Raw genomic sequence first — 14,146 nt, 5'->3', positions numbered from 1 at the left:
TTCATGTTAAGTTGCGAAATGCCTCGCAAGTCAAACAGTCTGGCTAGCGTGAACGACACCATAATTCTGAAAGTAATCCTTCCTGAGACATCCAGACTAAATTTTCAAAGCAATGAAAAAGACGCGTTAACATATGTCTTAAATTTAGTTTGTGATAAGAAACTTACAATTAGTACTAAGAGACCTTTGTAAAGTTCAACAATACGCGCCTTGGCACATTCAGGAGCCGGCCATCTATACCAACAGCCACCATATCCAAGGTATAGGCAAAATTATTACACTAGAAGTAGCCCACTTTTCGATTCGCCTGCAAGGTTATAAGCACATGCTTTTTTACGTTTTAAAATTGTGGTATCCACGTCTACTTACGTTCATAAATTAATAGTTGCGATGTAAGTACCCAATTTTCCGATCTTCTCGTAAGCTATTTAAAAGCTTTTTCCTCTTTTGAAATGGTAAGTTGGAGTTGCCGTGAGTGGCTCCTAAATTTCGGAAACAGAAGAAATGTCGTCGTTGGTCAGCCGCACCATCTGGATCTTCGATTCCTGTGACTGAATAACAGAGACGCTACGTACGTGGCCATAGTAATAGAAATACATTTGACGACCAGGGCTGGGCAAAGGCACTTTGAATGGTACTGCGATACGATAAAAGGAACTCGCAGAAAAACTGCCGCCCGCATATTCCCACGGAGGCAACTCAAGTAAATGCGTCGCAAAGCAAGGGGGCGGAGGTATCACGTGAATATTGTGTAATTGGTTATGGTTAGAAAACAGTTAATTATTTTGTTTTCATTATTCTTATTTGTCGATGAAAGGAGAAGCATTCCTTACCCTCACGTCAAGCGAAAGCCAAGTAAAGATTTCCTCGACTGCACTTCACAATGCACCATTCCATTCCCACATATATGGGATGGCTAGTGAACAGTTGTGTACCACGAGCAGTTGTTTAGATGCAAAAAAACTCTTTGACAAGCCTGTGTAACGCTGTCCGTCCATATCTCCGTGCCAACGCGCTGCACCGTGCTCCCCTCGGCGAAGGTTTGGGGGCTGTGCCAAGTAGGTCACACCTTCCCTCGCAGTGCGCGGTGACGTCACTCTCTCCGTCGCTTTCTGCGTGCTCACCGCGTGTCACCTCTCTCTCACTACAGCTCGCAACTACAGCCCTTGCTACAGCTCGCAACACGCCAGTGCATATCGAGTGAACACTCTTTCGGCTCGTTTTTCTGAGATTGAGAGGACAACAGAAAGTGATGCTCCATCGCTAGCCGAAACATTCACGGAAGCGTTTTGGCGTAACCCACAAGTCGCCGGCTTTGCGAGGGTTAGCAAGGCCAATCGCGTTCGTTCGCGGGCCGCCGGCAAGGATCACGCTGCGCAGATTACTTAAACCAGCATTCCGCCTAAATTATGAGTGAGCAGGGAAGAGGTCAAGCATACAGCCGTTGTTACCAAAGCTGGGTGGTGCGCACAGTGGAAGAGTCCAGCGGGTATGAAAGAGAAAGCCACGCGCCATACGTCTCCCGGATAGTCAGCACCTGGTGCAAGCGAACTGGTAATTTTTATTGAAGAGCTCCGCCTGTCAAATTAAAATGGTGTCGTAGTTCTGAGTAAACAGGCTTGCCAGTGCATAGGTGCCGATTTTTCTAGGTGACTCGAAAACTCACTCAACTGAAACTCTTAGTAGGGTGTCCCAAGTTCTAAACTTGCCAGCATGTACGTTAATGTAGCAGCGCGTAACAACCAAAAGCCCCAGGGCCGTTTTGTTGCTCTTCCTTATGGTATGTGGTGTCGAGTCGCGCACATAGCCTGGCATCGCAACTGATACAATGTTTGGCACCGTATCGAGGGTACAGACGCCGACTTATTGACTCAGTGCGTCATTTGACATGTTTCAAGATTTAAAAGATACAACAGAGGTGCTAGAAGGCGTAAAAACTAAGCAAACTATTCGCTGCTTCACCTGCTCAAATAGCGTTATTCCGTGCGAGTCATCGCTTCAGACCAAAGTCTAATAGGCACCAAGGAAATCTTACGTGCATGACGGACCCCCCCAGTAACCTTGGCATAAGTTTCATCTGGTCGTAACTTACTGAATGGAGGGTATTATAGGGGCAGAGAATTAGAGCAGTGGCTGGGTCAAGTCTAAGGACACGTGGTAGCAGCGCTGTTACAAGGCCATCAGTTTAGCAATATTTCGCAAATACGCATTGGCTTGCTTTGCTTACATCTCTGTGGTACGAAGGATCGCACTCCCTCTCATAATATATTTAAGAAGCGAGTGCAGTGTCTACAAAAAAAAGAAGGTTTTATGATTATCGACCACAACAAAAAAAAGGTTCATATATAAAATGAAATTAGCTGCTGGGTAAGCCTGCTTCTTTTTTCCGGAAAATAAACAATTCTAAAGTTGCGGTAAAAAAATTACGAATGAGTGTCATTGTAATAATGGCAATCGACTTGCAAAACACTCTTTAAAGCAGTCATGTTACACAGTCAGGCATATATATTTCGCACATGTCATGCAGTAAAATATAAATGAGCATAAACAGCGTAAAGACAATGTTCGGTCATATATGAACATGTCCTCACTGTAAGAATGTAAAATAAGGCTACGTATTTACCCAGCAGAAGCGTTAGTGTCACCCTCACTGAAGTGTCGTCGTGTTTTTTTTGAATTTTGTTTCTATAACGTCTCCCACACTTGTGTCAGTGTATCGGATCCCAAAGCTGAAACACGAGGGCAAAATGAATTCACTTCCCCTTTCTGCAAGGGCAGACCAACGTGCGAAGTGAGAAAGTTAAGTTAGTTTCGTGCGGCTGGCCCCTCCTTTTTCTTTTGGACCAGGTCTATATATCAGCAAAAAAAGAATGACATTGCAGCGCCGTAATAGAATAAGAAAAAAAACGTGTGCTCAAAAAAATTAGAAGCCCTCGACATAATAATTCAAATAACATGCGATATCCATAATATAATACGTAACTAGAAGAAGAAAAATAAACAAAAGAAGAGGATAAGTGACCGTAAGCGACGTCACTACCAAAAAGAGCACTTCTTTGATGGGTTCATGGGTGTGTTTGGCGCACATTGGAATGCCTCCGAGAATGCGGCCATGTTCATGAGGGGCACGATGAGGCGAGAGCGGCCCGGGGCATATCTTTCTACAATCACACGCTCGCTCTCACACCACTTCGCACAGTGACTAATGAAGAATAGATGCTCGGCCGTCAGGTTGAGGCCCGGTAGCGTCACATTTCGCTCAGCAAGGGGTAACGAAGCGAAGGCTGCGTGAGCGATGGCGACGCCCACAATGTCAGCCAGGTTCTCTGAGACGATGATTGCGTCGAGGTCAGCCTGCCGGGCTCTCCTCGTTTCCTGCAAATGATTTGTGCCATTATTACGTGTGCATATTACAAATCGCTCTTACGGTAGAATGCCTTTCGAAACAAAAAGGCTCATTCAATCGCGATTCCCGGAGCCTCATGAGCATAGGTGCGACCAGCCATGGCATAGACCACATATAGTGGAAATATTTCCGCCACACGTTTTAAAGGATTCGCAAAATCATTTTAAACGTGTGGCGGACTTGGGGGAAACTTATTGATGATGGCCGTGCCGGAAAGGCTAGTGGAAGCAGTCTAATCGACATCGATGTCACACGGCTAAATCACACGTTTCAGAGTGGCTTCAATACCTTAGTGTTCTAAATTTGACGTGGACTACACTTACAGCGAAAACTTTGCTTCATTCTTTATACAGCTGAAACTTTAGTAACACAAAATTGATAGAGATATAATTATTCTAATACTATTGTTCGGGCATAATGTCCCAAAGCCACCATATTATGAGAGGCGCTGTAGCTGAGGCTCCGGAAATGCGACCACCTGCGGTTCATTACCGAGAATCTAAATCTAAGAACACAGGCCTCAAGCATTTCCACCTCCATCAAAAATGCAGCCGCCACGGCCAGGACTCGACCCCGTGGCCTGCTGGTCAGGAGCCGCGTGCCTTAGCCATTAGACAACCATGGCGGAGTATGGTTACCTTCAGACAAGGCTGAATGTTATTTTCGCCTCATAATGCACATGAAAAGCTACTTCTGGTAATTTATACCAGTGGAATAAATACCAGCATATGCAAAACAATGTCGGAGACGGGATAGAGTAACGGTATAGCTAAAGTTATTCTCAAAAATTCAATCAGCACCCGCGTGGTACGAAAAAATGGTGGTCACTGCTAGTAGCCGTTATCAAGCGGTGGGTGTGCAACCGAACATAGACCAGTGTTCAAAAAGAATGGAGCCGCATCTTAGTTATTTATACACAATGTTCTTGGTAACAGCAGATATAGAAATTGAATGTAGCATATCGGCAATCGGGCTTGCGAGAAAATTTTAGGTACAAAGAGGAATGGTTGCAAGCTTGCAGCTCATTAGGACCGAGGTAACCTTTTGTTGTTTTCTTGGTGGATTTTGACCTAAACAAAACATAAGGTAACTATACGAAGTTACGACAGAACAAAGTACGTTGCTCTAAACAAGAATGCGTCAACAGTTATTCGAAGAAGCATGTGACCCTATCTTCAAATATTTTTACGAGATAAGTTCATCAAAAATGGCATACCACACGTACAGTGGAAATTGATTGATTGATTGATTGATTGATTGATTTGTGGGGCTCAACGTCCCAAAACCACTATTTGATTATGAGAGACGCCGTAGTGGAGGGCTCCGGAAGTTTTGACCACCTGGGGTTCTTTAACGTGCGCCCAAATCTGAGTACACGGGCCTACAACATTTCCGCCTCCATCGGAAATGCAGCCGCCACAGCCGGGTTCGATCCCGCGACCTGCGGGTCAGCAGCCGAGTACCTTAGCCACTAGACCACCGTGGCGGGGTACAGTGGAAATCGATGATATGCGAAGCACGACTGAGGAAGGTTGATATGTCACTGTAAAATGAACACTACGTTATGAGGCGGATGTTATTGATGCCGTACTTGGCTTCCATATCATGATAATTATGTTTGGACGTGCCAGTTACCTTCGTCGTCTATTCACGTAAATTGATACGAAATTTGGTGTATGTGGAGCTAGCCAAACGGCCGCCACTTCACTATGAGCGCAGGATGTAGTCATGTTTTACATGACACGAATGTCATGATTATCATGTTTGCACCAGTCATATACGTTCCTCATTAATTTACGTCACATAATACCGAATTCGGGATATGTGAAGCTAACAAAAGGGCCGCCAGCGCATCATGAACGCAGCATGTAGTCATAATGTTACATGACACGCATCTCATGTTCATAATGTTTGCACCAGTATCATACCTTTGTCGTCCACTCGCGTACCCTAATATGAAATTTTGTGTATGTGAAGCTAGCAAAACGATCACTGCGCACCATGAGCACGGCATGTAGTCAAGATTCACATAATGTGCAGGTCATAATTTTCGCGTTCGGGTTTCTCACTAATGTTTGCCACGCAAGTCATGTCATATTACACCAGTTTTGCAATATGTCATGTGAACGAAACTACCGCGATAGCAGCAAGACCATGAAATATAAATTACGACATTCATCACATACATGTCATAATTTTCATGGTCTAACTTCTCACTTACGCTCGCCATGCAGTTATGTTATGCCATACCAAATTTGGTATCGACACTATTATCAAAACGGTCCGGTAAGCTATAAGTCATAGGCTGCTAGATAAATGAATAGACATATACGGTCAAAGCCGCTAAAGTACGCTAAGAAATGCTTCGCATTAAAAAAGTCGCAGCATATCTAAGGAGTGAATGATGATGAGTAGGAAGAAGCGTTCATGCGTCCGTCCAGGCGCCTGTCCATGCGTCTGTCCGTCCGTTCGTGCGTCTGTCTGTCTGTCCTCACAAGTCCCGCCATCTCATATGTTTTCATCTTATATTCATCCTATACAAGTACCGCCCTCCAGTGGACATTGTAAGGACTAAATGAGGGGTGGCGACTATAAGGACGTCACGGGATATACGACCCACGGCGTAAGGCGCTTACAACCTAAAAACCATTGCTTTTTAATCTATCTTAAACTTGAGCCTCCTGCAAACCATGCATTTCTCCGCTACGGCCACTTTGCGGAGATACTTCCGTTTCAGAAGAGTCATGGCTCGGGTGAGTTGGTTATTCATAAACTTATCTCGTACTAGCGCGGAGAATATGAAAAGAAAAAAAGGAATAGACGACACGGACGTGGAGAAAGGCAGGTGCTATCATTAGCGCCTACATTTCAAAACGTTTGTGCCCTCTTTTTCTGGTTCTTTTTCATTGATATGTGTCGCACTAATACAAGCTAAGCTCACGTTTCAGGTTTCATTGTAAACAATGTTTATTCAATGAAAAACCATGAAAGAAGTGCTCTTTTGTGTTTCAATGAGATTTCGCACATTTAGATAGATGCAATAGATAGAACAACAGTCAACGCATAGCGGGTCTGCCGAAACACACAGTGCAGTTGCAGACCCTGTATGCCTTTTCTGAGGCCACTTATAATGTGAGTAAAAGAGGGTCTGTATCTCTTTGTCTCAGCGTTGAAATATATATGTAGGTATTAGCAACGTGGTCATAGAGCTCAGTCCCTTACATGTCATTGTTACGGCTGCCGAGGAGAGTTGGCAATGGCACTAAGTTTTTTTTTTTTAGATGGAAAGCAGATCTTCTACTAGCTTGTGTAACGTTGTCCCTCCGTACATTCCCACTGCGTATGCTCGCGTCTCGTGCCACATATTCGTGTCTTGTACCGACCCAGTAAAGCACCCGCAAAATTGCTGCTCCCCTCCCCCTTTTCGCCTGGCAAGATCAACGCAGGCAGTGCCTGCTAGTAGAAAACCGACTGCTCGCGCTGTACAGCCGTTCACTAGGAATTCGTTAAGAATTCAGTCAGGGGCGTCTTTACTTAGATTTCTCTTGAAGAGCGCTAGCGTGAAGGTCGCCGCCAGTGTAAGCTTTAGCGACCGCTGCTGCGCATGTGCACATAGTTCCCTTTAGCATGAGGTGGTCTACGTTTCTTTATTTTTCTACGGGCGAATCTCCTTAAGACGTGGCCCATGCATCCCCGATGTATGTATTAGTAGAAGTAATAGTAGTCGCAAATAGCAAGCTCTTACTTTGTTCTTGGAAGGCCCGCTGGTTGGCAGTACTCGTAAATGATGAATATATGATGGGGTTCAATAGATGGATGGACGAACGGATGACAGACAGACAGACAGACAGACAGACAGACAGACAGACAGACAGACAGACAGACAGACAGACAAACAAACAGACAGACAGACAGACAGACAGACAGACAGACAGACAGGCAGACAGACAGACAGACAGACAGACAGACAGATGAAAGCACAGATAGACAAACAGACATACGCCAGATGAACAGACGGACTCACGGATGCTTCGTACCACACATCATCATTCACTCTGTGGATATGCTGTGATTTTTTTGCAGTGAATGGACATCTTGTTGCAGTACATAGAAGCTAATGTGTGGTCGTTCGACAGCATAGCAACTATGATTTTGACTTTGAACTTCGCGAAAAAAAAATTGTTTCCGTTATCGAAACAGAGACTACACTCCTTATGTTCCTTTTTTTTCTTGCTGGCAGAAAGCACCTTCGTACCGCCGTTATTCCTCTTCACCTCCTAAATGTTTATTTAAGGGTGGCCTCAACGCGCCCTTGCATATTCAGAGCTACATCTGCCGCATCCTCGTGAGTCTCAAATAAACAAAAATAGGGCATTATTTTGAAGAATATGGCTGGTTTAGTCTCTGAGGCACCACACATTAGGTAAGCGTTTGCTCTCACGGAGTGCCATGGTACTGTCAAAGTACACTGAGATTTGAGTACACCTCCGAGCAGAACTATGCAATCTGACCATTCTCGCTCTCTGCAAGGAATATGTTATTTTTGCTGAAGCACAAGCATTCCGTTTTTTAACGTATAAATTATGAAACCTGAAATATTTCGGGGAAAGGAGAAATCCTAAAACAAAAAATTGAATGCAATCAATATGCCAAGTTAGCATTAGCTTGCTGCAACAGTTATTATGCCCAGTTAGCATTATCTTGCTACAACCCTGGACATTAGAAATTCTGATCAGCGATATCATAATATTGTGTAATGCATTTTTAGAAGCGAACCTCCTCTTAGTCTAACCTTGTCCTGCGTCAAGCGTGACCGGCCGTATCAGAAGAAGAGACAGACGGATGCATGGAAGGACAGACGGATGGAATCATCAACAGAAGCACGGACGGACGCGCAGAAGTATGGACGGACTCCATGCATGGACGAACGAATGGGTGGAGGTATAGACGGACTTATGCAGGGACGAATGGATGGATGCACGGATGAACGCACTCACTGACGGACGCATGCACAGACAGACCGACAGAAGAACGGAAAGGCAGATGGACGCACAGACAGACGGATAGATGGATGTACGGGCGATTCTGCCCACTCAAAATCACTCACTCTATGGATATGCTGTGATTTTTATTCTGGAACAAGCTGTACTTTGTAAAGTACCCTGGTTTTTAGGGGGATGAAATAACCATGGTCAAGCAAGCTTGTATTTAGTCTGTTATAAATGATATTAACGTGATAGCGTTGAAGAGTTCGTGTCGCAGGAAACCCGCCGCCGGCGTCGGCCCTGTCGGCTGGGAGCGAAAAGTCGTCTGTGCGTCTGTGACCGAAAAAATAAGCTACCGAGATACCCGCAGGAGGCCGCTACTTGTCCACGCGTGCGCACGCGATCAAACTGAAAAAGCCACGCATTCAAAAAAAAAAAGCGCTCAAGGTCACGAGCTGCAGTAGTTTCTTTGCCCTGCTACCCTTCCCTGTTTAGTTTCCTGCGCTTTCGTCGGGACGAGAGAACAGATACTGCCATTGCAGCTTGTGACAAATCTTTGTAATTCCACTCGCACTGGATGGGTTCTTAACATTTTTGTGGCGTTGACGTTTGAGGCAATAAACATTTCTTTGAACGAAATATACTTTCTTAGTGCGCAGGGAACGTTTTCAGAAGGATTCTCTGCGCACTAAGAAAGTATAGTTCTTTCAGAAATACAATACCAACCAGCCCAAGTAGCCACTCTTTCGCAATGGGCTCTTCTAGTGAATTAATTCTATGATTACATGAAAAAGTGGTTCAGGGCTCCTTTAACGCATTTTATTCGACAGGTGCCACGACGAAAACGAGCCAATTTGGCGATAATAGCGCTTGGTGGTCCAATCTACTGTGTGCGTGTTTGTGTGCGTGCGTGTGTACGTAAAAGAACATATCAATAAGTATGCACTTGGCGGTTGAAGGATGATCCAGGGGCCAGATTTCACTATCGCGTTCAACTCCTCAAGGCAAAGCTTGAGGGTCCCCCAATTTTTTCTCTACACGAGTAAGGGTTACAAACGGGCTCAGTTGTGGAGCGTTCTGGGAATACGGTGATATTTGTGGTAGTGAAACCGGTTCAAATTAATTCTCAGTAAATACAGCATATTGTATTTGCACGACGACAGAATTCGCCTGCAATCTTGTCTTGCTAAACAGACTTCAGTCGTATAACAGCAACTGTTGCGACAGATCTTATGCTACTGAAATTTTCTTTATTTTTTCAAGGTTTTATATGTGCCCTCCAATTTTTTTCACCGATGCTTGCGTTCGCACACGGCTTTTTTTTTTACAAAAAAATTAGTGCCCTTCAAGTTCAAGTTCATCGAATAGATGAATAAAGACACACTCACGACTGTTTTGTGTGAGTCTCGAATGCAAATCACTCTTTCTGTGTACGTCTTCAGGAACTTGGGCGTTGTCCATTTTCGAACTTGGTTGTCCGCATCATACTCGCTCCCATCCACGTCATAACCGTGCATAATCTCGTGAGCAGTTGTCTGTAATACAAGAAAAATTGAAAAACATCATGTTAACACGTATATGTGTACCGTAGATAATTCATAACCACACTTCAATGATACACACCTATCTATTTTTATTTTCTGCCCAAATGGCAAGCACGCACATTGAGCGGCTGGCACAAAGTGACAAGGAAAATGCAATCGTGATATTCTAGTGCTTCAGGCAAGGGTTTGAATATTAATATTGACGCCAGCTCGCTCATTGAACCAATATTTCTTGTGCCAACAAAAGTATGGTTGTTTAGATCCTCCGCTCGCCTCCGCAAACAACCACCTTTTCACTTCACCTTTTCACTTTCTTCCGGTTCGTCCGGGTGGCTCAACTTGCAAACACATGGACATCGCCAGGACTTTCCACCATATCCAGCAAAGCTTATACTGACGATAGTTATAGCGCGAGAACAAAACGACGACGCAGAGACAAGAAGGACACGAAAGACATGAGACATAGCGCTCGTGTCTTTCGTGTTCTTCTTGTCTCTGTGTCGTCGTTTTGTTCTCGCGCTATAACTATCGTCATGCCATACCAACTAGCCCAAGCTGCCACACTTTTACTGACGTTAGGGCCGAGGCGACACGGAAAACTACGCGGAGGGTGGCGAACAATTGCATAACCAGCACGAGACTACAACGCCCTTCAAAAATCCTCTTGCACCACCTTCTAACTCTCCCTTCGAGATTCTTGGTGGCGACCTTTTTGGCTCGTTCCCGCATTTCTCTGGCGTCCATCGAAGGGCCACAGTCTGCGTCGACCACCTGACGTGCTGCGCACGTCAGGTGGTCGTCAGGTAGTCGACAACTGTGACAATACTTGCTACAACAACATCTCACGTAACGCAGCCTAACAGGAAGTTTTCAACAGGAAGTTTTTGAATATTCTACGCAAAATTTTGAGTTACTCTTTCGCGCTAACGGGCATGCGTCGTATGCTAACTGGTTGAAGGTTCCCGTTATGTGACCGAAATAACGGGTGACCGCAACGAAGGCTTACTCAGCGTACACTCTTAGAAAACTTCCTATTAGTGTAAGAAAACGTCCGTTCGTCGCCGTCATGATTGAAAAAAAAATAAATAAAATAAATATGCGTCTCAATGTCTGCAAGTTCGGCCGTGCCACGCCCTATCACCCGCACCCCAAAGACCTCGTGAAGTTTTTGGACTGGGTTGTGTTGCACATGCAAACAATTTATGTCACTTAAAAGCAGGAAACTTGAGACAATGTTGGCCTGCTTGGCCGCTACATCGCAAACGCGTACAAGACCACCACGCATGACACGACACGACATACCTTTCTTTTTACTTTACGTTCGCTCCCCTCGCAGCTGTCTTGACGCTATCCTGCCTGTAAGCTGTATCTGGGAACATTCGTTACGGAGTAGCTATGCTACGCTCAAGAAGCACGTCGTAACTTTGCTTGGTCGTGGACACCAGTCCGGAAACGTGGTTTGTTGCGGAAGTTCGTGAACCGTTACTCCTCTCCACTTCCGATTCTCGATCGCCTCAGTGAAGTGAAATGCGTTATCCCTAGTGTCATAGGCGTGCGTAGGGTTCCATTCACGGTGAGGGCGGCAAAGGTTTGTCGTTGTGCCACCCCCCATCCCTTTTATATCACTGCATAAGACTGACTTTGCGCTCCCCCCTCCCAGAGTCGCGACGCCCCCCTTTTCTGTTATCCTGCGGCATCGATGGCATCAATGCCAAGGTGTTAAAGAACACCAAAGAAATCACCAGTGTTATTCTTTCTCATATGTTTCAGCAATCGCTCTCATCCGGCACTGTTCCTCATGACTGGAAAGTGGGTAAGATCGTTCCAGTTCCAAAACCAGGTTCATCTAGTTACCGATTCATATCCCTAACCAGCGTTGGTTCAAAAGTAATGGAACATATAATTTATTCCGAAATTGCTAAATTCCTCGTCTCAGTTAAGTTTTTTCACCCTAACCAACATGGATTCCGAAAAAGACTCTCATGCGATACTCAGCTTGCATTATTGATCCACAACTTAAGCGCAAGTGTTGACCAGTTGACGCCATTCTTATAGATTTCGAGAAAGCCTTTGACATTGTTCCCCACAACCGCCTTATACAAAAGCTCTCTCAATTAAACCTAAACCAACTTGTCTACGAATGGATTAAAGACCTTCTCACTAACCATCAGCAATTCGTAGAAGCTAATGATACGTCTTCATTCCTTTCTAACGTGATTTCCGGTGTACCACAGGGAACAGTTCTGGGCTCTCTCCTCTTCCTAGTTTACATAACTGAATTACCCGATAATATTTCACCTAACGTTCGCCTCTTTATTAATGACTGTGTAATATACCGACCCATTACTAACGTTTCAGATAGAGTTACTCTCCAGCGTGACCTTCTGAAACTTGACGAGTGGTGCAGTAAATAGGTCATGGTTTTAAATACTAATAAAACTGCACTTGTTTCATTCTGCAGAACTTTGCTGCTGCTAACTATATAATTATTGACTGCACAGTTTCTTCCCTCAGCTATATTAAACACATTGGCCTTTACATTTCACAGAATCTAAGCTGGTCTTTTCATGTAAGTAAAATAGCTAACAATGGTAACAAAACTCTTGGTTACTATCGTCGTAACATACATCTTGCCCCTCCTTCAGTAAAATTGCTAGCCTGCAAAACTAATTCGCCCTAAACTAGAATAGGCATCCGCCATTTGGGACCCACCACAAAGTAACCTAAGTAAATTCATGGAACTAATTGGAAACCGTGCAGTTAGATTCATCTATACTGACTACTCATACCACACCAGTGTTATTACCCATAAAAGTAAAGCAGGCTTACTTAACCTACATCTACGTCGTAAGATTTCTAGACTCTCATTGTACCACAAAATGTATCATGCGTTTCATCATAACTCCCTTATTCAGCCAGCCCATCGGACTTCAGCCCGCACCAGTCACCACAAGGCCGTGTACCCCTTCCTGCTTGCAATACAGCCCACCATCATTCCTTCATTCCTCAGGCAGCCAGGGGTTGGAACGATCTTCCCTCAAGTGCCGTCGACTATTCCAACACAGATACAATAATTAAGAAATACCGTAGAACCGCTGTTTTACTAAATCTTTATTGTTTGCCCACTCCCTCAAATAAAGCCCAGTCTCGGGGGCCTTTGAGGTATATAATATAAAAAATAAATAAATATCAATGCGTGAGGATGACTTTCTGCCCCCCCCCCCCCTTCTTAGTTGACAACGCGAAAAAAAATGGCCACCCTCCCCCCACCCAGCCCCTCCCAGGCACACACCTATTTCTAGCCGAACGAGCGAGTATCGCCACTTCCGACAAAACTCAGCCAACGCACGTCTCATGCATTGAACCTTATTACCACCAACCTTCCAATTGCTTCGTCCAAATGGCATCTTATGCAAACTGGAAGTGAAACGTGGTGGCGGAGAAGGAAGGAAGATGAAGAATATGAAGCTGGACTAGCTCGCGAGACGTCTCGTGATCTACTTTTTCTTTGCTGTGCATCTATACTTCCCATCTTGCAAATAAATCCACTGCATTTTCAGGAAATTTATGCATCTCAAATAGTACTTACCATGCCAATGCTGCCGTAGTTCAAAGCCGGAGGACTTCCCACATTAAAAAACGGATGTTGAAGCACAGCTGCGGGGATCACCATTGTGTTCAAGTTTGTTGCATAGTAAGCGTTCACTTTCGTTTCGTCGAATATATATGTCGTATGGTCTTTCCACGATTGATGGGCCGCTGCTTGTAGTGCTGCCTTGTATGCTTTGAAGAAAATGTTTTTGTCCACGTCCGGGACATCATCTGTGGAATGTAATGCAAATAAATCTACCTAGTAATGATAAGGCTGTTTTTCTTCAACTAGTTCGTGCGGAAATTTCAAGCGCATGATGCAAGTGTTGTGATATCTGACTGTTCTCGTATGCGGCAGAATGTTGAGGCGGCATGAAATTATCCTGAGAGCTTTACATATCGCACCGTCACTGGAGTGCTCCTTTTTTTAAGTAACTAGCCGTTAGTCAATTCATGCAAACGGCTGTCGTCTGTAAAAAAACCTTGCCGTTCAGTTGGTCTAGCAACCGCCACAGCTGCGCAACACTCGGTCTCGCTTCACCTCGCTAGCCTTACCTTACGCAACGCTGCAGATACGGTGAAGCCTCGTCTCCGCAATGGCGACGGTGGAGGCACCATGC

The 14,146-nt window shown here is 44.8% G+C and overlaps 1 protein-coding gene across 1 annotated transcript; it reads right to left on the bottom strand.

Annotated features, from left to right (window-relative positions):
• Positions 1–2,470: 2,470 nt before the first annotated feature.
• LOC142803298 (endothelin-converting enzyme homolog) lies at positions 2,471–13,706 on the bottom strand. The gene is made up of 3 exons (XM_075888429.1): positions 13,525–13,706; positions 9,780–9,926; positions 2,471–3,375 (listed from the first exon to the last, which is right to left on the bottom strand). The coding sequence occupies exons 1-3, from the start codon at positions 13,606–13,608 to the stop codon at positions 3,037–3,039; spliced, it is 570 nt and encodes a 189-aa protein (XP_075744544.1). The 5' UTR covers positions 13,609–13,706; the 3' UTR covers positions 2,471–3,036.
• Positions 13,707–14,146: the final 440 nt, after the last annotated feature.

This window comes from Rhipicephalus microplus, chromosome 3 (genome assembly GCF_043290135.1).
Source record: "Rhipicephalus microplus isolate Deutch F79 chromosome 3, USDA_Rmic, whole genome shotgun sequence".
NCBI lineage: Eukaryota > Metazoa > Arthropoda > Arachnida > Ixodida > Ixodidae > Rhipicephalus > Rhipicephalus microplus.
This window is presented reverse-complemented; position numbering and strand designations above follow the sequence as displayed.